Source organism: Pygocentrus nattereri, chromosome 29 (genome assembly GCF_015220715.1).
Source record: "Pygocentrus nattereri isolate fPygNat1 chromosome 29, fPygNat1.pri, whole genome shotgun sequence".
Taxonomy (NCBI): Eukaryota; Metazoa; Chordata; class Actinopteri; order Characiformes; family Serrasalmidae; genus Pygocentrus; species Pygocentrus nattereri.
Window position 1 is genome coordinate 6,239,492 of NC_051239.1, and position 27,378 is coordinate 6,266,869.

The 27,378-nt window shown below is 41.4% G+C and overlaps 1 protein-coding gene across 2 annotated transcripts in view; it reads left to right on the plus strand.

Annotated features, from left to right (window-relative positions):
* slc23a2 (solute carrier family 23 member 2) overlaps positions 1 to 24,736 on the plus strand; it is a 71,373-nt gene extending 46,637 nt beyond the window's left edge. For both annotated transcript variants that reach the window (XM_017719932.2, XM_017719933.2), the window contains 10 exons: positions 4,135 to 4,223; positions 10,822 to 10,889; positions 11,646 to 11,827; positions 12,709 to 12,829; positions 17,366 to 17,522; positions 19,037 to 19,184; positions 19,582 to 19,687; positions 20,707 to 20,974; positions 22,350 to 22,445; positions 23,155 to 24,736. In XM_017719932.2, coding sequence (XP_017575421.1) covers positions 4,135 to 4,223; positions 10,822 to 10,889; positions 11,646 to 11,827; positions 12,709 to 12,829; positions 17,366 to 17,522; positions 19,037 to 19,184; positions 19,582 to 19,687; positions 20,707 to 20,974; positions 22,350 to 22,445; positions 23,155 to 23,414 — 1,495 coding nt within the window. In that variant the 3' untranslated portion in view covers positions 23,415 to 24,736. The remainder of the gene's footprint in view (positions 1 to 4,134; positions 4,224 to 10,821; positions 10,890 to 11,645; positions 11,828 to 12,708; positions 12,830 to 17,365; positions 17,523 to 19,036; positions 19,185 to 19,581; positions 19,688 to 20,706; positions 20,975 to 22,349; positions 22,446 to 23,154) is intronic.
* The last annotated feature ends 2,642 nt before the right edge of the window (positions 24,737 to 27,378 follow it).

Here is a 27,378-nt window from a genome sequence, read left to right on the forward strand (position 1 = left end):
TAAAGAATCACAATGAAATTTGATTCATTGTGAGGGCTGAGGCTTAATAAGGATGGATGGACACATTGGAGGCGCCTTTTTTTGTGTCAATATGAAGAAATGATCGTTTGAGAAGTCTGGTCACCGTGCTTAACCCCAGACTTGGCTGATTTGTGTGAGGCAGCAGGCTGAGTTCAGTGGTCTTTGCTCATTCATGTCCAGCCTGCCCCCAGAAACCAACCATCTGATGTCAGAACAGCTCACATGATCTCCACTGACGTCCCACATGGAGACGTGACTCAGCGCTCTTAAAAAAGAGGAAATGAGAAGATAAGGAGAGGGAGAGAGATGGTTATGTGGGGGGGGGGTGAGATCTGATGAGTCACTACGGTGAGTGAACTCTCGCCTCCTTCTAGGAAAGCAGTGTGTGTGGCCTGTTTGCATTCCTTTGTGTGTGTGTGTGTGTGTGTGTGTGTGTGTGTGTGTGTGTGCACAGCTGGGCTACCTGGTTTCACCTCGTTTCACCAATCAAAATTTCGAAGAACCCAACTGTCCAGACCTGTCCATCAGATTTTCTGACCTGCGACAGGTCAGGTACAGCTTCACTGAAAGCCAAACCCGCATTACAGAGAGCAGCACGATGATGGAGTATGAAACAGGCTTACATCACTTCAACCCCCCCCCCCCCCCCCCCCCCTCCACACACACTTTATTTTGCCCTGACATCCACAAGGAAAAGGCATTTTTGGTCACTGGAAACATTTTTGAAAACATTGTCGAAGGTGAAGGTTGTTTAAAATCGTTGCTTTTGCCACTTTCACATGGAAGAACAGGACATCTCGTCATGTAAATCGTGTAAATTTTGAAGTAGCACTGCTAACCAGCGTGTAATTCCTGCTGTGTGCTGTTGCATTTGGATCAGAATGGTAATTACTGGGCTCAGTTCTTGGCAGCTCCATAGCCGCAAGCAAGCTTTTATTTTCTGGCAGGAGTTTGACTTTGGCTAGTTTCGGATATACTTTACATGTCGTGTTTTTTTTTTTGTTTTTTTTTAAACCGTGGTCGTGTTTTCTGTTCATATTCTCCAGATCCCCCCCTCCCAATTTTCTCACCATCTACTGACGATGGGGCCAGTGTTTAGACGGTTGTGCCACTCAGGAGCCCTGCTGTCTTTTTAGTTAAACAGGAGGTGATTCATCTCTGGTTCTCGGGACACAGCTGACTAAAATCCATTTCACAGCAGACGCGCTTACTGTACCACGTTCTGCGTCACATCACACACAATTCTCTGCTATATCAAAGTAGCCTTTTGCACAAGCTGTATCCATCGTGAGCCGGCAATGTGTGCAGAAATATGCTTTGAGCCATTTCTGCAGCGTGGTGGCAGAAACTGTAAAGGAATGCAGTGTCTACAGTCCTGTGTGAAGGTTTTAGGCGTCTAAGCAAATATTTAAACAGTTGACCTCAGCAGTGAGTTTATCACAATATACATTAGAATAAAGTCACATTCATAATTCAAATAAACAGAAAAACAATAAAAAGTAACAAGAATTTCTTGGGTCCATATTTTTCCTGGACACCTTCACAGCCGCCACAGAGACTCGTTAATATCATCAATTACATTATGAGCTCAATTTACTGAGCACTGATTGGTCAAACCAGGAGCTGCTTTTTAACTACATATAATACTGGGCTTCCTCGAGGAGAGGCTTGGAAATGGGTAAACAAACACAGCAACATCCACAAAATGACCATTTATATATATAATTACATATATACATATAATTAATAATTATATATAATTAATAATAATGATTATATAATTAATATTCTATAAATTTAGTTTATTCAAATATTAACACTTTTCTCAGCAAATAAACACAAACTACACAAATAAACAGATTTTGAAAATGTGTCTCATGAGAAATGAGACTTTCTCGCTGTACTGTATGCTGCAATATACAGTCTAGGCTAATAAACAGATCAACAAATGTAATTTTAACTCTTTTGACACGGTTGATGTTGTGAGCCCACATGCTCATTCTCCTCCTCCTTGTTTAGCTACATCACAGAGTGAGGAAGCCAACAGTCACAGGTTTTTATTGCTGATCTCTTTGTCAACTCTATAAAGTTTATTTAAGCAATAAACAGATAATAAAGACATTTATATTGCATGAAATTTCAACAGAAACCGCTTTGTCTTGGCATCAGACGGTCGTTTCCTGTGTGAAGTAAGAAGTTGCAGTGTAGTGGTGCGGAATGCGCCGTGTTGCATCTGTTATGAACTTGGCAGAAAGAGACTGTGGACGATATTGCAAAATACAGGGAGATTCACTTGAAAGAGGCCCTGAATATTCTGTTGTAACTCCTATTAGGAGAAAGCAATTGGAACCAAAACAATTCGCTACATACCTTGACGTGTGTGTAACCGATGGCATTACATGCGATGCTGTGTTGAGTGTTCTCCGTTTTCTGCCAGACACATTTTGTTGCGACGCTCCATGCTCCTGAACATATCAGCAAGCATTAGAGAGGTTAAACGTCGCGACGGCTGTTGGGCGCCTACCTCTTAGCTCCGATGCAGGGGCGTCCCGGCCTGTTCGAAGCTGAGTATCCTGAGTAGCACATTACACATCGTTTCGTTCAGATTGTTAAGATTGCAGGAGTTATTACAGTGTATTTGGGGCCTCTTTCGAGTGAATCTCCCTGTATTCAGTACTTCCCCTTGTAATCCCTTCACAATATTTAGCTTTTCTGAGAGTTAATATGTTGGAATAGACTAAACAGAACCTGTAGCGTCGTATTAAAATGCTAGATAATAATAATAATAATAATAATAATAATAATAATAATAATAATAATAATAAAAAACCTACAGCTACAATGATAATTGGTAATGTATTACAAACAGCACTGCACTAAATCCTGTTAAACAGACCTAATTATGCTCACTTTGCAACGAAACACAGTCTCGTTAGTGTTCTAGTGCCGATGATGTCCATGATGTACTCAGAAAAGCATGTTGTGACAATTTATCATGATTAGAATATATTCCTATTGCCCACTCTTACTATGGGCCTATAAGCTAGTAGATCTACACAACTACAAAACGTCAGGGTGCTTTTATAGGTTGGGATATTTTAGCTACATCATATGTTTAAATAAACAAAAAACATTGAGATCTCCACCTGAAACTTCCAGCAGTCTCGGAATTTTCTCCGTTAAAGATCTTCTATTATAAAATCAGATTTAGAGGAAGGGTCATACAGCGCTGAACTGTGTTGACAAAAGACGGCTTTAATCTGTGTTTGTGTTGAAATAAAGGAAAACTGGACATCACATTGCAGCACGTAGCACCCTTGTGCTTTTCTAGTCACTCACTTGCGTTGTTGGTTGATTGATTGAACATGCGGAGATCATGGGTTTGATTCCAGCGATGCTGCGACCAGTGAGGTGCTACTTATCAGCACATTATGTTTAGGCTGGTGCTAATAAAACTGTGTTGGAGATATCAGTCAGGCTTATCAGCACCATCTGTGAGCTGGCTGCGTTCAGCTGCTGCAATGCTCATCTTAACTGCTGCTGCATTTTCAGCTGTTTTTGAAAAAATCGTCATGCATTTTCTTTTCAAAATGGGAAATAATTGGCAGGTCGACATGGCAGATTCTGCTGAAACCCCCCCCCCCCCCCCCCCCCCCCCCCCCATCCAGTCTGGGGCCAGGGGAACCATGTGCTGGTTCCTTGCATAAAATCTGTCATTACTGTAAACAGGGTGTGAGTTTTATGATTAAAGGCCCTCCCTCTGCACTCGTTTGGTGTGGGATAGTGATTGTTCTAGAAAAGAGGATGTAGGACTTCTTGTTTTTAGGCCACATCTTTCTCCAGCAGTCTCCAGTTGCATGTGACATCTAGTGGACAGTGTTGGTACTGCAGGGTGCAGTTAGTGGAGTTACTTAACTTGAATTAGAGCCGTTGAAGGATTTTGCTCGTGTCGAGGTTGTGATCGTTACGTCTTTCTCTGTTTGTTGTCTTTACGTGTTCTTGCCGTTGTTGATGGTGAAGCATGTTTGCTTGTCCGTGAGGATGAGAATTGATGTACTCAGTGTCCTTGTGTCAGTAGATTAATGAGTGTGTTTGCGTGTTTTGTCTTTCCAGGCTTCCGCTGTTCCAGGCCAGTGCTTTTGCATTCCTCGCACCAGCCAGAGCCATCCTCTCCCTGGAGAAATGGAAGTGCAATGCAACAGGTGAGACTTCCTCACGTACACTACAGGCCAAGTTCTTTAATGCCTTGTGTTTGGATTTATCTGGTCTTGGATTTTACAGGGCCTGTATTAAAGCTGGGCAGTATGGCCATATTTATCTTTATCGTGATAAATTACATCACAATATATCACAGTTTGCTTTTCTGAGCACATCCCCATTCCATTGAAACGATGTTGACATCTTTAAAAAGTCGTAAAATATTGAATACAAATAGTTATATTCATAGTTTTGATAGTGTTTTAAAACATCCTTCGTCTTCCTTCGTATGTTCTAACTTAATGTCAGAAAAAATAAATGCCATGACGGATCGTGTGTCATAAAAATCTTCCTATCTTGGTTGGACATTTGGCCACATCGCCCACCCCAGACCCATGTCAATACCCTACTTTTTTTTCCCTCTTAAAGTCTCATGTATGACATGTATATGGTTACATGTAGCAAAAGCAATCATAATTCATTTCTACATGACCATAATTCATGATCCCTTACAATTAAGCATGCTGTGCCTTTAAGACTGAGATATGAAAAGTACACTGGTGTTGCTGCAGTCGAACCTTTTTATCCTCTGTTAATTAACATATTAATATCTGCTGTCTTTGTACGGCAGCATTTTAGGTCGACTGTTAAAAAAGAAGAAATTGTTGGACTTCTAGAATAAAGTCGTAATAATGTAGAGATAAAAAGTCATACTGTGGGACGTTTTGAGAGCAAAGTCGTAATAAGGTAGAGATAAAAAGTCATACTGTGGGACGTTTTGAGAGCAAAGTCGTAATAAGGTAGAGATAAAAAGTCGTACTGTGGGACGTTTTGAGAGCAAAGTCGTAATAAGGTAGAGATAAAAAGTCGTACTGTGGGACGTTTTGAGAGCAAAGTCGTAATAAAGTAGAGATAAAAAGTCGTACTGTGTGACGTTTTGAGAGCAAAGTCGTAATAATGTGGAGATAAAAAGTTGTACTGTGGGACGTTTTGAGAGCAAAGTCGTAATAAGGTAGAGATAAAAAGTCGTACTGTGGGACGTTTTGAGAGCAAAGTCGTAATAATGTAGAGATAAAAAGTCGTACTGTGTGACGTTTTGAGAGCAAAGTCGTAATAATGTGGAGATAAAAAGTCGTACTGTGGGACGTTTTGAGAGAAAGTCGTAATAATATGGAGATAAAAAGTCGTACTGTGGGATGTTTTGAGAGCAAAGTCGTAATAAGGTAGAGATAAAAAGTCGTACTGTGGGACGTTTTGAGAGAAAGTCGTAATAATATGGAGATAAAAAGTCGTACTGTGGGACGTTTTGAGAGCAAAGTCGTAATAATGTAGAGATAAAAAGTCGTACTGTGGGACGTTTTGAGAGCAAAGTCGTAATAATGTAGAGATAAAAGTCGTACTGTGGGACGTTTTGAGAGCAAAGTCGTAATAAAGTAGAGATAAAAAGTCGTACTGTGGGACGTTTTGAGAGCAAAGTCGTAATAAGGTAGAGATAAAAAGTCGTACTGTGGGACGTTTTGAGAGCAAAGTCGTAATAAGGTAGAGATAAAAAGTCGTACTGTGGGACGTTTTGAGAGCAAAGTCGTAATAAGGTAGAGATAAAAAGTCGTACTGTGGGACGTTTTGAGAGCAAAGTCGTAATAAGGTAGAGATAAAAAGTCGTACTGTGGGACGTTTTGAGAGCAAAGTCGTAATAAGGTAGAGATAAAAAGTCGTACTGTGGGACGTTTTGAGAGCAAAGTCGTAATAAGGTAGAGATAAAAAGTCGTACTGTGGGACGTTTTGAGAGCAAAGTCGTAATAATGTAGAGATAAAAAGTCGTACTGTGGGACGTTTTGAGAGCAAAGTCGTAATAAGGTAGAGATAAAAAGTCGTACTGTGGGACGTTTTGAGAGCAAAGTCGTAATAAGGTAGAGATAAAAAGTCGTACTGTGGGACGTTTTGAGAGCAAAGTCGTAATAAGGTAGAGATAAAAAGTCGTACTGTGGGACGTTTTGAGAGCAAAGTCGTAATAAGGTAGAGATAAAAAGTCGTACTGTGGGACGTTTTGAGAGCAAAGTCGTAATAAGGTAGAGATAAAAAGTCGTACTGTGGGACGTTTTGAGAGCAAAGTCGTAATAAGGTAGAGATAAAAAGTCGTACTGTGTGACGTTTTGAGAGCAAAGTCGTAATAATGTGGAGATAAAAAGTCGTACTGTGGGACGTTTTGAGAGAAAGTCGTAATAATATGGAGATAAAAAGTCGTACTGTGGGACGTTTTGAGAGCAAAGTCGTAATAAGGTAGAGATAAAAAGTCGTACTGTGGGACGTTTTGAGAGAAAGTCGTAATAATATGGAGATAAAAAGTCGTACTGTGGGACGTTTTGAGAGCAAAGTCGTAATAATGTAGAGATAAAAAGTCGTACTGTGGGACGTTTTGAGAGCAAAGTCGTAATAATGTAGAGATAAAAGTCGTACTGTGGGACGTTTTGAGAGAAAGTCGTAATAAGGTAGAGATAAAAAGTCGTACTGTGGGACGTTTTGAGAGCAAAGTCGTAATAAAGTAGAGATAAAAAGTCGTACTGTGGGACGTTTTGAGAGCAAAGTCGTAATAAGGTAGAGATAAAAAGTCGTACTGTGGGACGTTTTGAGAGCAAAGTCGTAATAAGGTAGAGATAAAAAGTCGTACTGTGGGACGTTTTGAGAGCAAAGTCGTAATAATATGGAGATAAAAAGTCGTACTGTGGGATGTTTTGAGAGCAAAGTCGTAATAAGGTAGAGATAAAAAGTCGTACTGTGGGACGTTTTGAGAGAAAGTCGTAATAATATGGAGATAAAAAGTCGTACTGTGGGACGTTTTGAGAGCAAAGTCGTAATAATGTAGAGATAAAAAGTCGTACTGTGGGACGTTTTGAGAGCAAAGTCGTAATAATGTAGAGATAAAAGTCGTACTGTGGGACGTTTTGAGAGCAAAGTCGTAATAAAGTAGAGATAAAAAGTCGTACTGTGGGACGTTTTGAGAGCAAAGTCGTAATAAGGTAGAGATAAAAAGTCGTACTGTGGGACGTTTTGAGAGCAAAGTCGTAATAAGGTAGAGATAAAAAGTCGTACTGTGGGACGTTTTGAGAGCAAAGTCGTAATAAGGTAGAGATAAAAAGTCGTACTGTGGGACGTTTTGAGAGCAAAGTCGTAATAAGGTAGAGATAAAAAGTCGTACTGTGGGACGTTTTGAGAGCAAAGTCGTAATAAGGTAGAGATAAAAAGTCGTACTGTGGGACGTTTTGAGAGCAAAGTCGTAATAAGGTAGAGATAAAAAGTCGTACTGTGGGACGTTTTGAGAGCAAAGTCGTAATAATGTAGAGATAAAAAGTCGTACTGTGGGACGTTTTGAGAGCAAAGTCGTAATAAGGTAGAGATAAAAAGTCGTACTGTGGGACGTTTTGAGAGCAAAGTCGTAATAAGGTAGAGATAAAAAGTCGTACTGTGGGACGTTTTGAGAGCAAAGTCGTAATAAGGTAGAGATAAAAAGTCGTACTGTGGGACGTTTTGAGAGCAAAGTCGTAATAAGGTAGAGATAAAAAGTCGTACTGTGGGACGTTTTGAGAGCAAAGTCGTAATAAGGTAGAGATAAAAAGTCGTACTGTGGGACGTTTTGAGAGCAAAGTCGTAATAAGGTAGAGATAAAAAGTCGTACTGTGTGACGTTTTGAGAGCAAAGTCGTAATAATGTGGAGATAAAAAGTCGTACTGTGGGACGTTTTGAGAGAAAGTCGTAATAATATGGAGATAAAAAGTCGTACTGTGGGACGTTTTGAGAGCAAAGTCGTAATAAGGTAGAGATAAAAAGTCGTACTGTGGGACGTTTTGAGAGAAAGTCGTAATAATATGGAGATAAAAAGTCGTACTGTGGGACGTTTTGAGAGCAAAGTCGTAATAATGTAGAGATAAAAAGTCGTACTGTGGGACGTTTTGAGAGCAAAGTCGTAATAATGTAGAGATAAAAGTCGTACTGTGGGACGTTTTGAGAGAAAGTCGTAATAAGGTAGAGATAAAAAGTCGTACTGTGGGACGTTTTGAGAGCAAAGTCGTAATAAAGTAGAGATAAAAAGTCGTACTGTGGGACGTTTTGAGAGCAAAGTCGTAATAAGGTAGAGATAAAAAGTCGTACTGTGGGACGTTTTGAGAGCAAAGTCGTAATAAGGTAGAGATAAAAAGTCGTACTGTGGGACGTTTTGAGAGCAAAGTCGTAATAATGTAGAGATAAAAAGTCGTACTGTGGGACTGTTTTGAGAGCAAAGTCGTAATAAGGTAGAGATAAAAAGTCGTACTGTGGGACGTTTTGAGAGCAAAGTCGTAATAAGGTAGAGATAAAAAGTCGTACTGTGGGACGTTTTGAGAGCAAAGTCGTAATAAGGTAGAGATAAAAAGTCGTACTGTGGGATGTTTTGAGAGCAAAGTTGTAATAAGGTAGAGATAAAAAGTCGTACTGTGGGACGTTTTGAGAGCAAAGTCGTAATAAGGTAGAGATAAAAAGTCGTACTGTGGGACGTTTTGAGAGCAAAGTCGTAATAAGGTAGAGATAAAAAGTCGTACTGTGGGACGTTTTGAGAGCAAAGTCGTAATAAGGTAGAGATAAAAAGTCGTACTGTGGGACGTTTTGAGAGCAAAGTCGTAATAAGGTAGAGATAAAAAGTCGTACTGTGGGACGTTTTGAGAGCAAAGTCGTAATAAGGTAGAGATAAAAAGTCGTACTGTGGGACGTTTTGAGAGCAAAGTCGTAATAAGGTAGAGATAAAAAGTCGTACTGTGGGACGTTTTGAGAGCAAAGTCGTAATAAGGTAGAGATAAAAAGTCGTACTGTGGGACGTTTTGAGAGCAAAGTCGTAATAAAGTAGAGATAAAAAGTCGTACTGTGGGACGTTTTGAGAGCAAAGTCGTAATAAAGTAGAGATAAAAAGTCGTACTGTGGGACGTTTTGAGAGCAAAGTCGTAATAAGGTAGAGATAAAAAGTCGTACTGTGGGACGTTTTGAGAGCAAAGTCGTAATAAGGTAGAGATAAAAAGTCGTACTGTGGGACGTTTTGAGAGCAAAGTCGTAATAAGGTAGAGATAAAAAGTCGTACTGTGGGACGTTTTGAGAGCAAAGTCGTAATAAAGTAGAGATAAAAAGTCGTACTGTGGGACGTTTTGAGAGCAAAGTCGTAATAAGGTAGAGATAAAAAGTCGTACTGTGGGACGTTTTGAGAGCAAAGTCGTAATAAGGTAGAGATAAAAAGTCGTACTGTGGGACGTTTTGAGAGCAAAGTCGTAATAAGGTAGAGATAAAAAGTCGTACTGTGGGACGTTTTGAGAGCAAAGTCGTAATAATGTGGAGATAAAAAGTCGTACTGTGGGATGTTTTGAGAGCAAAGTCGTAATAAGGTAGAGATAAAAAGTCGTACTGTGGGACGTTTTGAGAGCAAAGTCGTAATAAGGTAGAGATAAAAAGTCGTACTGTGGGACGTTTTGAGAGCAAAGTCGTAATAAGGTAGAGATAAAAAGTCGTACTGTGGGATGTTTTGAGAGCAAAGTCGTAATAAGGTAGAGATAAAAAGTCGTACTGTGGGATGTTTTGAGAGCAAAGTTGTAATAAGGTAGAGATAAAAAGTCGTACTGTGGGACGTTTTGAGAGCAAAGTCGTAATAAGGTAGAGATAAAAAGTCGTACTGTGGGACGTTTTGAGAGCAAAGTCGTAATAAGGTAGAGATAAAAAGTCGTACTGTGGGACGTTTTGAGAGCAAAGTCGTAATAAGGTAGAGATAAAAAGTCGTACTGTGGGACGTTTTGAGAGCAAAGTCGTAATAAGGTAGAGATGTACAGACGAGGTGAATGATAAACAAAACGATTGATCCTGAAGAAGCAGAACTCTGTTGTGCTCTGCGTCTTCACCCTCGACAGTACAGCAATCGAGGCCCCCACGCATTACAGCAGCCCCCTTAAAATTAGCCCCCTTTATCTTCCAAATATCAAGTTTATTCTTATAATATTGCAACTGTATTGTCGCAATATTATCACTTTTTATTCTAAAGAATACGACTTTATTCTCAAAATTATTTTTATTTATTGTTAACCGTGTGTGTTGCTTTCATGTTTGTTTTTTGATACATTGGCAATGTATGATTAAAACTATTTAATCATAGTTTGGATAAATTATGTAATGTAAGAAATACACATTTCTTTTAGTGTATGATTGATAACGTCAGAGTTTAAAGAACAATGACAAAGTACATGTTGTCTTACAAAGTGAGCCTGACTAGGCCTCTTTAACTGGATTTAGTGCAGCACAGTTTGTACTGAATAAAAACAATTGTAGTCATAGTTTTATTTGTTTATGTGACTATTTTATATATGAGGCACTACAGGTTCTGTTTTGTCTGTTCCAACATATTAAATCTCAGAAAAACTAAATATTGTGATGCGTGTCGTGTATCGTGAAAATGTCTTGAAGTATCGTGATTATGATATTTTTGCCACATCGCCCACCCCTAACGTCGGTGCTACCAAACGTCTGGCCTGCATACACACGCACACATACAGTGTAATTCCTGGCTGTGATTGTGTTTCATTCTTATATCTGTATCTGCAGATGTTCCAGTTGTGAACAGCACTGAGCTCCTGCACACAGAGCACATCTGGCACCCCAGGATACGAGAGGTGAGTCACATGACTTTCACTTTCAGGGGTTTATACAGAGGACTATATATAGAGAGAGGGTGAGAACAGAAACACTGAAAGACTCGGGAGGAACGATGGAGATGAGACAGAAACACTGCACCAAAAAGCACTGAAATAGCTAGAAATATAAAAGGTAAAACCTGATAGGGGCTCATATAGTCCCATATATGGAAAATAATGAGCATAAACAGTTTGAATAATGCCACAAAAACACAACACCTTTTACCGTCATCCACCTATTCAGGCTGCAGCAGTTTAGCCCCGCCCATTCACACTGAAGTTATAAGGAGTGTTTCAGCCTGGACTGCTTGCTAAATTGGGCAGCCTGCCAGAAGCAGAGCTCATTTACATATCAGTCTTGAGATGAGGTTGGAAAATGGTCATGTAAACTGGTTTTGATGCAGAACAGCACACACATGGTAAAATGCAAGGAATTGGTGTGGGAAACTGACCATATAAGGCAAGAGCTTTATGACGATTATATTAATGTGTTTATTTCCTTCATCCTGTTGTGTATTTACCCAGTTTTCTCCGTTTAGTCTGTGCTCAGTTTGCTGGGTGTGGCGTGAATATAAATAGTCCAGATGAGTGTCTCTCTCTCTCACTCTCACTCTCTCACGGCCTTTTATATGGAACATGTCATTCTTAAAGGTCTAATTTGAGCTTGACAAGTCAAAGTTTTCCCCTCTCCCCTCCTTATTTTGTGTTCTCTCTCTCTTGTCTGTCTGTCTGTAGATTCAGGGGGCTATAATCGTGTCCTCTCTGGTGGAGGTGTGTATAGGGGCTCTGGGTCTGCCAGGTGTTCTGCTGAAGTATATTGGGCCCCTCACCATCACCCCGACTGTGGCTCTCATCGGCCTCTCTGGCTTCCAGGCCGCAGGAGAGAGGGCAGGAAAACACTGGGGCATTGCTATGCTGTGAGTACCGGGATTACAACACACGTGTGTGCAGACTTTTGAACACGGCTGGTCAGATTACATATTCTGTTGATTTTCTGAGTGGAAATATGTGAACACGTCCTCTACAAAAGACGCACTGAAACATTAAATGTGCTATAAACTGTTTAAAATTTAAAGGGCCCATGTGTTAAGAGTTTGATTTTAGCATGTAAATATTGTTAAAGTTTCTAAACATGCTGTTCACCATCCTGTCCATACTGTCCAAATATGCAAAAACACAAACCGGTACATTTACATATTCAGCCTTCAGCAGTTCAGCTCTATAGAGTTTAAGACAGATTACTTTATGAGTTAGGCAAGTACAGGGCAGCCAATCGGAACAGAGCTCATTTACATGCATCAGTCTTAAAGGCACAGTAACAGCCTGTTTAATTATGGCAGCACTGCTGTGTCTGATCCACTCAGACCAGCACAACACACAAAAACGCACCACCATGTCAGTGTTACTGCAGTGCTGAGAATGATCCACCACCCAAATAGTACCTGCTCTGTGAGGGTCCATGGGGGTCCTGACCACTGAAGAACAGGGTAACAGAGTATCAGAGAAACAGATGGACTACAGTCTGTAACTGTAGAACTACAGAGTGCAGCTATACAGTAAGTGGAGCTGATCAGATGGACACTGAGCGTAGAGACGAGGAGGTGGTCATTATGTTTTGCCCGATCAGTGTCAGTGGACCTCAGGGCGATAAATAAAATATTTATTTAACAAGAAAATTGTCTAAAATGAGCCCTTTAAAACGAACTGATGCCTCATGAATTGAAGGAAAGACGTAGAAAAGTAGGTCTGGAACAAACTTGAGCTGCAAGTTTCCAACATTCTGGTGTTTTCTCCACAGGACGATCTTCCTGGTGCTGCTGTTTTCTCAGTACGCTCGTAACGTACAGCTGCCGTTCCCCATCTACAAAGCCAAGAAAGGCTGGACCTCCTACCGCCTGCAGCTTTTCAAGATGTTTCCTGTGAGTTTCTCTGCCATCCACACACACACACACACACACACACACACACACACACACACACACACACACACACACACACACACACACACACACACACTGCGTTCTAGTCATAAGCTGAGCTGAGAGGTTATGAGAGTGATGCAGGTAGATGGGTACTAATGAAATTTTTATTAAAGTTAATTATGCGTCATTTGGAAATTATGTCCATAGAGTGACCTGTTTCATGGAGGCATCAGACAGTTTTCCCTTAATGATAGTTGGAGGTGAAGTGAGATGAAGGTGCAACATATTATTGTACATATTAAAACTAATCTTCCCTGCCTGCTGATACATGGTGACATAATTAAAGATCCAAAGACATTTTGGGAGCAAAAATCATTACATTTAGATTGAATTTTCTTGGAAAGCGGGGCATGTTATGATGAATTGTGCTCAAAACTACCAGGAATGTGAACCAGCAATGTAAAAAAATATCAGTTTGGTCCATTTAGATTTTATGTTGAGTTTCACTGTGGGAGAGCTGCACGATTAGGACCCTGAGACGATATGAGACCCACCAAATTGTGATTAAATGATGTCAGGCTGCTTGTGCAACTACGTAATTAAACCAAAATGTTCTTGAACCCCTTAAAATCCAGCTTATCGTGCAGTAAGGCTGGGCGTTCACTACATGACTTATAAGATCTTAACAGATTTCTAAAATGGAGAGCATCACAAACTTTCTCATGGAATTTGTGTTTTCGATGTGTGGGCGCTCACACTAGACCACAGGGCAAAGAGAGCGCATAACACACACAACGTGTTCAGGCTAAGAACTCAAACTCCCAGATCTCCTCAGATCACACGGCACAATTAATACTAAACTTTCTGGACCTGTTTGTGCTTTTTAGTTTAAAAGCACTGATATTACCTGGAGAAATATTTCACAAAAAACAGCTGAGCTGAAACCGTTAGAGTGGCTTGACGTCTGTATCCAACATTATAAACACGATGTCGGCTCTTATCCGCCTCCGTCTCCGCTCTGCTGTTCATGTGTGTCTCTTCACTTGTTTCTCAGCTCTTCCAGATGTCTGACTGGCTGTTTGAACAATTTACTCAGTGCGACTCTGACCTTCACACTGCATGAATGTTTTTGAGTCGTAAATATCAAACATGTTTGATAATGTCGGAGGGTCTCCGATCACTTCAGGTCTTGATTTACTCATTCCTCCTCTGGAGAATCGCTTCAGATTGTGAAAATTTGTCTCAAGGGGCAAATCGGACTTAAATCGGGCAAAAGATCAGGTAGTGTGGGCCCAGATTAAGCCTTATTATTCCAGAACTACAGGGACTTGCAAAGTGGTTGAGTGCAATAGAGTGAGGATGAAGGCTAACACCGTCTTCCTCCAAGACCTGTGAAACCAGCCACCGCTTCTTTTTGAACTGCCACTCCCGCAACGTCACTGGACAGCCGAACGTCCTTGAAGGAAAGCGTCAACCTCCAGATCTGCTACATCAGCTCTCGCTGCCTGCGCTGACTAATATTGCGTTGAGTGATGGGAGGGGGGGGCGGTGGGCCCACCCGAAGAGAGCAAGGCCAATTGTGCTGTCTTGGACTCCCTGCTATGGGCGGCTGTAGCATCACCAAGGATTGAAATCACAATGACCGGGCCAACGCTTAGACGGACGTGCCGCTCGGGAGCCGGGCCTGGAGCACATAATCAATCACTGTCTTCCGTAAAGAATGAAAAACTATTCACAACACGGTAGTAAATACATTTTGTCTACTTTAAGACTGTTAGAAAAGCCTTCAGCATTCCCTGAACAGCTCAGCTTTTCCAGGACAGGCCTACGGTCAGTAAAACGCTCCTAATAGTGATGCTGCTTCATACACTTAACACTGAGAAAGATAATCGTCATGTTTAGAGGATTATTACAGTTTGTTTAGCTGGTAGTTACAGACTGTTTTGTAATTATCTCTGTAGGAACGTGGTTAAATCACTCTCTCTGCACTCTGGAGAGCTGAGTTTTAGTCCCTGGCTAAGACGAGCTCCCCGCTGTGCTAATATTAGAGACTCCTCACGCGCCTCATCATTTCACTCTCCTGCTTCACACACAGGATGTAATTTGATTAAAAAGTACAGTTTGTCATGTGTAGGATACAACTGATAGCAAGAGTTTTAAAAAAAATCTGATTTACACGGTTTTCTCCTAAATGAACAGCCTCTGCATGTTTGGTGTCTGAAGTTTCCTTCGTTATTGGCTTTGTAATCTGTAGAAATGGACTAAAGTGCAGATGTTCCAGCTTCAGGATGGCTACTACTACCGTTTTCACTGTGCTGATGTGCTTTAGTATATGATTATAGACAATAGTATGTCGTACAGCATCAGAAACCACATAAAGACGTTTATTAGTCATCACAACTCCACACAGTTTGAGCAAAGTAGACACACTGTTTGCACAGTTAATAATGTGTGGGGTATAAACTTCCATTACTTGTGATCTGCATTAGCCTCATAGCTGCAGTGAGAAACAAAAGTCAACAAAACATTTGACCAAGGGCTCCCACACTGGCGTTCGACTCGGTAGGCACACACGGGCATATTCAAAAATTTGAGCACCCCTGGCCAAATCCCGTTTCTAAGTGAAAAGAAGTCGAAACATTTTCTACAAAGAACAAACTTCTGTTTTAATCCACAGTTAATGTTTGTTTACTGAAATGAACGTATTTAGGGAAGAAATAGAACATAAAATCAGGCCTGCGCAAAAGTTATGGCACATTATATAGAAACAAAACCTTATCTCCAAACTGGTAACGTTACAGGTGAGGGGGAAAAATATACTTTACTTTTAATGGAAGTCAATAGAACCAGACCTTTTTTCCGAGTGATTTTAAGCCATTTCTTTTGATCCATTCATCATGAAATGTAAACACAATATAAAAGACAGTAGGTATTTGTCAAAAACTGAAAAATGTTCTGAGAGCAGCTGAATATGTGTGTATATATGTGTGTGTGTGTGTGTGCGTGTGTGTGTGTGTGTGTATGTGTGTGTGTGTGTATGTATATATATATATATATATATATATATATATATATATATATATATATATACACACACACACACACACACACACACACACACACACACACACACACACATATATATATGCATATACATACACTCCCCAGCCACTTTATTAGGTAGTAAAAGGTTGGACCCCCTTTTGCCTTCAGAACTGCCTTAATTCTTCGAGGCAGACTTTGAACAAGGTGTTGGAAACGTTCCTCAGAGATTCTGGTTGGTTATTTGAGTTCCTGCTGCCTTTCTATCATCTGGAACCGGTCTGCTCATTCTCCTCTGACCTCTCACATCAACAAGGCAATTTTGTCCACACAACTGACCGCTCACTGGATATTTCCTCTTTTTCGGACCGTTCTCTGTAAACCCTAGAGATGGTTGTGCGTGAAAATCCCAGTAGATCAGCAGTTTCTGAAATACTCAGACCAGCCCGTCTGGCACCAACAACCACGCCACGTTCAAAGACCCTTAAATCCCCTTTCTTCCCCGTTCTGATGCTCGGTCTGCACTTCAGCAAGTCGTCTTGACCACCTCTACATGCCTAAATGCACTGAGTTGCAGCCACGTGATTGGCTGATTAGCTATTTGTGTTAACAAGCAACTGAACTACACCTAATATACTGTACCTAATAAAGTGGCCAGTGAGTGTATATGTGTGTATATGTATACAAACCATGTTCTTTGTAGAGAAAAAAAAAACACTGCATGTAAATTTTGCTTATGACTGCATGTAAACAGCTGCAGGTTATGAGGAATTTCCCATCTACAGACCTTAAGTCAGATTTACAGTATGAATGAGTTTATCCGAGGAGCGTTATGGGACTGTAAAGGGTTAAACCATCTTGGCGCTGCAGGAGTGAGTTCTGATTATGATGATCATGATCAGGATTATGATGATCATTAACAGTCTGGTGGCACCAGTTGGCAGTCGGTGGTGTGTCTGATGAGGGCTTGGCACCTGTGCCAGGGAGCCTCTGTAGACGAGTCTGGATTACAGCTGATGGGCTCATTAATGAACTCAGCGTGCCCGGCCATGCCAGGCTGGGAGATTTTCCCGCCGCCTGCAGTGGTTTAACCCGGGTGTCGATGGCGAGGACAATGAGAGCTGAGAATATGCTGAATATGCTGAGTCACGGAGGCCTGTGGGTTACACTGCCTAGAGACCAAGCCAGGGATTGTAAGTAACATGTCTGGCTTTGTAGGGCAATTATGTGCCACTGTGTGTCGTGGATATGGATGGACCACACCCAGCACAGAGTTACTGCTAGGTGATTAACCAAAATGTTTCTCTCTCTCTCTCTCTCTCTCTCTCTCTCTCTCTCTCTCTCTCTCTCTCTCTCTCTCTCTCTCTCTCTCTCTCTCTCTCTCTCTCTCTCTCTCTCTCTCTCTCTCTCTCTCTCTCTCTCTCTCTCTCTCTCTCTCTCTCTCTCTCTCTCTCTCTCTCTCTCTCTCTCTCTCTCTCTCTCTCTCTCTAGATCATCATGGCGATCCTGGTTTCTTGGCTTTTGTGCTTTATCTTCACTGTGACGGATGTGTTCCCTCCTGAAAGGGGGAAATATGGCTTCTATGCTCGAACAGATGCCCGGCAGGGTATCCTAGCAGCTGCCCCCTGGTTTAAAGTACCTTACCCCTGTGAGTGTCTGTGACTTTTGTTCAGATATATAGATGTATCTTTGTGTGTGTGTGTGTGTATGTGTGTATATATATATATATATGTGTGTGTGGTCTGTGGGTCAAGAGAAATGAACAGTATGGTATTTTAAATACAATATTAACTTGCACAGTGATAATATAGATTTAAATATTACATTACATTTAGCAGACGCTTTTATCCAAAGCGACTTACAAATAATGTGGTACATAGAACAAACATAGTCAGGCCTTAAAGGAGGCCAAGGGGTAATAGCGGGGTAGAGAAGGGAAGGAGGGCAAGAAGGAGATGAGGTTGGTAGTGGCTAGATTTGCAAGAGGCGATTAGAGTAAGTGCTCCCTGAAATATTATAAACTAGCAAACCTTTGTTGACGATCTTTTATTCCAAATCCATTTTTTGGCAGTTTTTCAAATTCAGTAAGTGACCAAAAAATGGATATACAAGGTTTTGTTCTGACAGCAACTGTAATTGATTAGCAAATGCTAATTAATGCGGCCTCTTGTGTGCATAATGTCATTCTAGACCAGGGGTCGGCAATGGTACTGCCCTGTTGTGGCTCTAGATTTTTGGATTTTTACTTTACCTTAAAATGTAAGGTGAAATTTTTACCTTTTTAGATTTTTGGCCTTAGATTTTTAGGTCCAAATAAAATAATCCTCCTTTGCAGTAAAATAAAGCTTGAAGGGACTTGCATTTATAATCATCTCCAGCTGGTTTCCTGACGCATTTAATCTGCAGCTACAAACTGTCAGACGCTAAAGTCGTGAAGCTGCATCCAGTTTCTCATTCTCCAGCTTCTTGTTTGAATTTCCGTTCCACCTTATATGGTGCTACAGTTACATGCTGGCACCTTGGGCACCATTTAAGGTGGAACGGGAAATTCGAACAAGAAGCTGGAGAATGAGAAGTGACTTCAGCCTCGTGGAAAGTCGAACGCTGTAGAGACATTTTAGAAGAACCTGCTCTACTTTTGGAAAAGTTTCCTGCTGGAGATGCGAGAAAAGTGGCTACAGCTGTGCTAAAGCTTAAAGCAGAGCAAAGTAGGTCTGCGTTCTCACTTATATCGTATTTTTTTAGCCTATACTAGCACATTAGCACATGCTGAGACATGCAAGATAAAAAAAATGGACACACAATTTTGTGGTGGTTTGATTTTTGTGGAAAGGACAAAATGTCTCTTCTTAACCTTTGGGTTGCGACCGCTGGACTAGACTGATATGTTACTAGATCGGATCAGGACATGTTCAGTTTCTGGAAACATTGTATAGGATTAGCCTTTCATTATGCATATATTATCATCGTATCTTAATAAATCCATTTTATTATTTATTACATTTATCCACATCTAATTTGCAAACGTAAAACATTTCCATTGTTGAAAACTTTGATGTAAAGCTTTTTTTTCTGTTTGTGCTACATATCGTATAATGAAGTATGAGATCTCTAGACAGCAGCCGTATGTGTGCACTACACTGAACTGATTCTCTCTTGCAGTTCAATGGGGGTTGCCGACGGTAACCGCAGCAGGGGTAATAGGGATGATGAGTGCGGTGGTTGCCAGCATCATCGAGTCTATTGGAGATTATTACGCCTGCGCACGTCTGTCTGCTGCCCCCCCGCCTCCTGTACACGCTATTAACAGGTAAAACAACGAGAAAAAGGCGGCGTTGTGGAAATCAGTTTTAGCATCATTTCTCTCTTAGTGTTGTACAGCTTTCTAACCATCTGAAGCTCCGCTGCAGCGCACTGTGTTATTCAGAAACAGCTTTTAAATGACTGTTAAAGCAATACCTTCAGCAGCAACGGTAGACAGCCCATATAAATTATAGGTTCATGTCAACTCTGTTCACATAATGACAGCGTTATTGAATTAATGACAGTAATAAATACATTCTGATGAAGCTTATTATTTTAATTTTATATAGATATAATAACATTCACAGCCTTTCATATGGAATATGTCATTATTTAGGGTCTAATTTGAGCTTGAAAGGTCATTGTTAAACATTTCTCCTCTCCCCTCCTCTCCTCTCTCTCAGAGGGATTTTTGTAGAGGGTCTGTCCTGCGTGCTGGACGGTTTGTTCGGCACAGGAAACGGCTCCACGTCTTCCAGCCCCAACATCGGGGTGCTGGGTATCACTAAGGTAAAGCTGCCCTGGATCTCCAGGTCTACAGTCTCTCCGTTCACTAGAACAGCTCGGCAGACAAGACATTCTCCCTCTCGCACTTGTTCTCGTCTCTTGTCCAGATCAAATTATACTTTTTTCCTTATTTTGTCCCCCGTGACTCAAACTGTCCTGAGGTTAAAAATAAATAACCCTGTAATTTAGTGAATCGCAGAACTGCACTCTCAAATTAGACAGTAATTACAGTGTTGGGTTGGTGCTGCACCACCTTGTGTTCAGAACATGCCTCACTGACCCACTGGTAGCACTTCAGTCACAGCAGTGGACACTACAGTCTGTTAGTGGCCACTGAGCTATTAAAAATGAGCAAGAAGAACACACATACATACATACATATATATATGCTTACACACATACCACACACACACACACACACACACACACACACACACACACACACACACACACACATATATATATATATATATATATATATATATATATATATATATATATATATATATATATATATATATATATATATATATATTTCAAAGTTAAATTTTATTACAACAGTAACAATATGCAGTATTAAGTTATTAAAGGCCTAAAATCCCCACTCTGTATGCTCCACATGTGGAAACTAAAGCCCAATCACTCTGATTTGAGTTAATTGTATTTATGAAATCACAAAACCCAATGCATCGCCTACTCAACCTGCTCCGGTTTCACTCCACCTATTTGTGGAGAAATCAGTGTTCTAGCCTGAACTGCACAGTACAGGACAGCCAATCAGAACAGATCATTTACATTTCTCAGTAACAAACTAAAAAAAGTAACAATGAGTTGTTAATACATACAACCACAAATATCATACGTGGATGTATTTAGGAAATGGGCTCTTAAGTGCAGCGATAATCACAAAACTCCTGGTTTTAAGCTGGAGTCACTAGACTTCAAGCTAGTACTGGATATATTACTGAATCTTCTTAATCACTGGCTGATTGGACGGTGTGGTCTGCTGTGATTTGGTGCAGGTGGGCAGTAGGCGGGTGATTCAGTACGGTGCGGTGCTGATGCTGCTGTTGGGCACTGTGGGGAAGTTCAGTGCGCTCTTCGCCTCTCTTCCGGACCCCGTGCTGGGGGCGCTGTTCTGCACGCTCTTCGGGATGATCACGGCCGTAGGTTTGTCCAACCTGCAGTTCGTCGACCTCAACTCGTCTCGCAACCTATTCGTTCTCGGGTTCTCCATATTCTTCGGCCTGGTCCTGCCCAGCTATCTCCGGGGAAACCCGCTCGTCACTGGTGGGTAAACACACACACACTCATTCACAGCCTTCAGTTACATGGGAGTTATTTTGTGGATTGTATTGTGGAAAAAAAATTGTTGAAGCAAGGCTAAGGCGAGAGGTCCAGATCAGTGAGCAGCAGTTTGGTTTCATGCCCAGAAAGAGCACCAGAGATGCAATTTTTGCGTTGAGAGTGTTGGTAGAGAAGTACAGAGAAGGTCAGAAGGAGCTACATTGTGTCTTTGTGGATCTAGAGAAGGCAGATGATAGGGTGCCAAGAGAGGAACTGTGGTACTGTATGAGGAAGTCAGGTGTAGCTGAAAAGTATGTTAGGGTGGTGCAGGACATGAATGAGGATAGTGAGACAGTGGTGAGGTGTGCAGTTGGAGTGACAAATGGTTTCAAGGTGAAGGTGGGGTTACATCAGGGATCAGCTTTGAGCCCCTTCTTGTTTGCAATGGTGATGGACAGGTTGACAGATGAGGTCAGGCAGAAGGCTCCATGGACCATGATGTTTGCAGATGAGAATCTGGAGAGGTGGAGGTTTGCACTGGAGAGGAGAGGAATGAAGGTCAGTAGAGATAAGACGGAATGCATGTGTGTGAATGAGAGGGAGGCAGGTGGAAAGGTGAAGATTCAAGGAGTAGAGGTCGTAAAGGTGGATGACTTAAAATATCTTGGGTCAACCATCCAGAGCAATGGACAGTGCAGAAAAGAGGGGAAGAAGAGGGTGCAGGCAGGATGGAGTGGGTGGAGACGGGTGTCAGGGCTGATGTGTGACAGAAGGATAGCAGCAAGAGTGAAAGGGAAGGTTTACAAGACAGCAGTGCGTCCTGCTATGATGTCTGGTTTGGAGACTGTGGCTCTGTCTAAAAGACAGGAGGCTGAGCTGGAGGTGGCGGAGATGAAGATGCTGAGATTTTCGTTGGGAGTGACAAGGATGGACAAGATTAGAAATGAGCAGATCAGAGGGACGGTGAAGGTGGAGCAGTTTGGAGATAAAGCCAGAGAGGCCAGGTTGAGATGGTTTGGACATGTGTTGAGGAGGAACAGTGGATATATTGGGCAAAGAATGTTGGAGATGGAGCTGCCGGGTAGAAGGAGAAGAGGTAGACCTCAGAGAAGGTTTATGGATGTAGTGAAGGTGGACATGGAGATGGTTGGTGTAAAAGTAGAGGAGGCAGTGGATAGGGCAAGATGGAGGCAGGTGATCCGCTGTGGCGACCCCTAAAGGGAGCAGCCGAAAGAAGAAGTATTGTGTGATGTCACAACCATGGCCACACTTACAAATCACTGAAAATTCAGCCAACAGTGTTCGCGCTGATGTTAACATATCTGAGAAGAGTGTTGTGTTGGTAATGTTATGGTGGCTCTCTCTCGCTCCATTGCAGGAATAGTGGAGATTGATCAGGTGCTGAACGTCCTGCTGACCACAGCCATGTTCGTGGGAGGTTCTGTGGCGTTTATTCTGGATAACACTATTCCCGGTGAGTGCATTCAGGACGGGAATTCTCCTCACAGGAAATGATGCTATCCGGACTTTCATTCAGAATTTTAGAATCATTGGATCTCATTCACCAAACGTTCTTAAGAAGAAATCTCTTCTTAAAACCCACTTACAGTTTTTACAAAGACTCCAACATTCACCAGTGTTTTCTTATTTGGGATTTTTTCTACACACACTCAAGAGCACAAAGCACAGTTCTGCGCTTTAAGAACACACCATGACTCTGACGTAGACTCTGACTTTTTCTTGGGACTTTTATCGTGAACAAATTTAAGGAAAGCTTAGGAAGATATTTACATGTGGTGAATGAGGCCCAGTGATTGAATCAGTTTATACATGTTCATACAACCAAACTGGTTTAATATTATTGCAAATATGCTCGGCCTGTGCAACTTTATGGCTCAGGAAGCTAATCAGCTTAAAAATGATGATTGGAGCTGTAGATGATTCTGAAATGACTGAGAAAGCTCTACAACATTAAGAATGAAGTTATAATACTCATTAATATCTGTAATATTTAAAAAGTGGTAACCAAACTTGAGACAGATGACAATGATTGTAGATAGATAATTGTGTATCATTTAGAATTTAACAACTTTTATTTCCTATAAAATTCTTGAAATATTGAACAAAATGTCTAGAAAGACCTTCTGGTGCCTGGTGTGGTAAACGTGTTTGTGCATGTGTAGGCACTCCAGAGGAGAGGGGAATCCGTAAGCTGAAGCGTGGGACTGGTCCCAGTGCGTCTGAGCTGGAGGGGATGCGATCCTATGACCTCCCGTTTGGCATGGACTTCCTCCGGCGCCACCACATCTTCCAGCACCTGCCGATCAGCCCCACCTTCACCGGCTACAAGTTCAGCCTGCTGGGCAGAGCCTGCCAAGAGCGGAGCAGCAGGAGGGAGGAGGGCGGGGCCTCCAAGTTAGAGACAGGGGAAAGCAGGGTGTAGAGCTGGAGGGGTCAGAGTGGTGGTCGTATAAGTCCAGTTGTGACCTCATACATGTGTTTTCGTGCGTTGGCTGCTCTACTTTACCTACATCTACTCTTCAAAAGTTTGGAATCACTTACCATACAAAACAATACAGTACTAATTTATAGAATCTAATATTTTAAAATACATTAAGTGTTATTAAACAAATATACTGTAATTGTCTGTTTATTGATTTTTGGCCACATTGTCTGCCTCAAGATGCGATCACGTCTGACGAATGAGGCATTCTGTTTTTATTCTGTTCAGTCATCCAGTCATTTTAGAACCACTCTAAGCTCTGTGTTCATTATTTAACTGGACACCACTGCAATTAAATCTTAAAGGGAAATTCCAACCTTTTTTTTTTTTTTTCCCAAATTTTCTGTTTAGCTTTGAGGTGCAAAGTCCTTCAGAGTAATTTGATGCAAAATAGTTAATTCCGGAGAAATTTATGCACTTACCATATATAGCCTGCATGAACATATAAAATATGTTTAGGCATAAAAGTTTTCTAAAAATTGTACAACAATGTCCCAGGCTTTGTTTATAATCATTTAATGTGTGGACTTTCTGTGAGAGCTTTTTTAGGCCTTGGCACTCTTCAGGCGTCTGGTTCCCATCGCCACCAAAGTGAACACTTCTCGGTCTGCAAGTTTCTCTATAACTGAGCGTTTCACACCAAACCACTCTGAATGACTTTGTTTATATCATAACCATTTAATTATGCAGAAATTTAGAAACATCGGTGGAGTTGCCCTCTACTTTTGAAAGCTATGCAGTTGAACAAAACTTGCATGTTAGAATCGTTTTAGACACTGAACTGATTTCATTTTATTGACCAGTTTGATTCCAAACTTTTGAACCGTAGCGAAGTTCAACCTTTTAGCGATTATCAATCTTTCTATTCATGTTACGGCACTAAGAACACAAATGTGCTTCGCATGGGGTCCAAGAGTGGGATCGAGAACCGATGGGTTAAGGCGGGAAGCAGGAAACGGATCCAGTGCAACGCTGCCTTCCAGGCACCTGGTTGGGTACTGGGTGGGCTCTGTTTGTTTACCTTAGTCAGCAGCTCTGAAGAATCTGTTTTTGACTGGACATTAAGAGGCATTCCGCCAGGTGGCTAAGATGTTACCATGGTAACGGTGGTGTAATGCAGGTTGCACTGGTGGCTTTTCTCTGCGGATGGGCAGGCAGACAGAGACTGAGACATGGAAACTTGCACTCTTGCCAAAACTTAAAAAAAAAAAAAAGATCCTTCAGAGATCAGTGTTCCCTTTTGTTTTAGCAAACCTGCACTGCTCAGTATGCATGAGGGATTGTGGGAATTGTAGTTTAGATAACTGGGGATAGGTTGACCAGTTTATCGATTAGGCTTCAACATAAGCTGATTGTTTATGCATATACAAACACAGTGGCCGTCGTCCCCCGCCTAACATGCGCTCGCTTGTTAGTGTCCGACGTCCCATGAAGCTAAGCGGCTTGAAGGTGTATGTACTGCAGAATGATTGTGATTTGTTCGTTTGGTGTTTCTTTTGCACTAATCGCTAATGCAAGAAACGCACACTAACCAGGTAGGACCTCCATCCACCTGGTGCATCTTGAGCCTTCTAACCCTCAATGGACGTATGACTGTACAGGTGGTGGTGGGCAGTAAAGCCTTGAGCAGTTTCCATTGTCCAGCCCCCACTTTTCACGTCTGCATTTGATTTGATTTTGAGCAAGTCAAGTTTGCCTTAAACCCTCACGTTGTGGCTCAGGTGTTCTAAGAGTCCAGCGTAGTCCGCTAACAGGCCTCACAGACCACCCAGCTTTGCCACCAGTTTTAATCTAGCTACTTACGCCTGTTTTTGATTAGGATTTATTTGATAATATAAACCAACTGTACTCAGCCGATCACCGATGGGGAGTGGGGGGTAGGTGGTCATACAGAAGGGGTGCGAATGAGGATTCAGTTGTGAGTTTTTATTTATTTATTTAATTTTTTTTTTATTTTTTTTTTTAGGAAAAGATTCAGATTAACACAACACGTGATTCGATTCTAAAGACAAGGCTAATTACTAAGGCTCTCTCTCAGACTTACAGATGGCTGTGGCATCACTAGGCATCAAACTGTGGTCTCCTACTGATGGAGCCAACACTTAGATGGTTGCCCTCTGGAGTCGTCTCTGTTTAATATTTTATTATTTTTTGTGTAAATGGCTTCTCCAGTCACATTTATGGTCATGTGCAAAAGTATGTGCACCCCCAGTCAACTTAGACGTCACGTTGCTTTAAACATAAGTCTTTACTTTAGTGCACCATTTCTGTTTTTATTTCTTTATATTTTTGGAACATATTGGAGGGAAAAGAATAAAACATGCAGTACAAAATGTGCCCACACTTTTTGTACCGTTAGCATTTATTTTTCACCCGATATGTTTAGCTAGTAAAGGGTTTCTCTGTAGAGAGTTGTGACGTGTGCTTTTTATTGTTAAAATAACCAAAACACGGTTTGAGCAAGGGTGCACAAACGTTTGCATGCGACTGTAAACTGGACTTACACTAAAATTTGCAACAAAAAAAGAGAGAAAATAGCCTGAGAACAGTATTGAAACTTATAATAATTTAATATTATTTATTAATAGAACTGTTTAAAGTTAACATTCCAGACTTGAATCGTGTTCTGAGGCTGTTCAGAGCGTTTTTTTTACACAGTTACGTCCATTAAGTCCAGTCACGGACATGTGGTCAGTGCATGGTATGCAGAGAATGGGAGGATGAGGGGACGGTCAGTCAGGCAGCCTCTCCAGCAGATCAAACTAACAAAGAGCAGAAGAAATGAGGGTTTCTCTCTGTCTCTCTCTCTGTCTCTCTCTCTGTCTCTCTCTCTGTCTCTCTCTCTCTCTGTCTCTCTCTGTGTCTCTCTCTCTCTCTCTCTCTCTCTCTCTCTCTCTCTCTCTCTCTCTCTCTCTCTCTCTCTCTCTCTCTCTCTCTCTCTCTCTCTCTCTCTCTCTCTCTGTGTGTGTGTGATCTCTCTTTCTCTCTCTCTCTCTCTCTCTCTCTCTGTCTCTCTCTCTCTCTCTCTTTCTCTCTCTCTCTCTCTCTCTCTCTTTCTCTCTCTCTCTCTCTCTCTCTCTCTCTGTGTGATCTCTCTCTCTCTGTCTCTCTCTCTCTCTCTCTCTCTCTCCTTCTTCTAAAATGAAAGGTGCCAGTTTTTCCTCGCCACTGTTCGGTTCAAGTGAACGTAAGACTATGACTGAAATCCAAAGACACTGCACCGTGGAGGCTGTTTGGGGTATTAGGCTTTGGAGGAGCACTTCAAAAAGGGGTGGGGCTTTAACTCTTACTGTACAGTCCCTCTTACCTGCTGCATTTCAGTGATTAATATTAATATTCAGCTGTTATTATGCTATTAGTTGCTTATTTTGCATTGTTAACTTTTTTAATTGTGCTGTTCACTTCATTAATATTAGTTAGTGCTTTTCAGGCCTGCAAGTCATACATGTTGTGAACAGCTGGAAATGCGCAGTAAACGTTAAATTAAGGTTTTAATCATTCAATATTGCAGCCTGACTTCAGTATATGTCACTATCTGAAGGCTGTAGGCTGAACACAAGACAGACCCTTCATCCATTAAAGGAATAATCCAGCATTTTTCAGTCTAATCTCCATCTGATTCGTCTCTCTTTGGTGAGCGATGACCACAGAGAGTTATCTTGATGTGTGTTTGCGTTTATGGAAAAGAGCAGAAAAAGCGTTGACTTGATGCTCAGGTATAATAGAAGCCAATGGGCAGTTGCTGAGCTCGGCGTGAAATGTGTGACTACATAATGCACGTTTGATCTTGGGGTGAGACAAACGTGAGAGAAGGTCTAAATCAAGCTGTAGATTCAAACACTGGGGCAACCAAGAGGTAAAACAATCCCGGTTACTTTCGCTTTCCATAAGCTTTACTATCTGC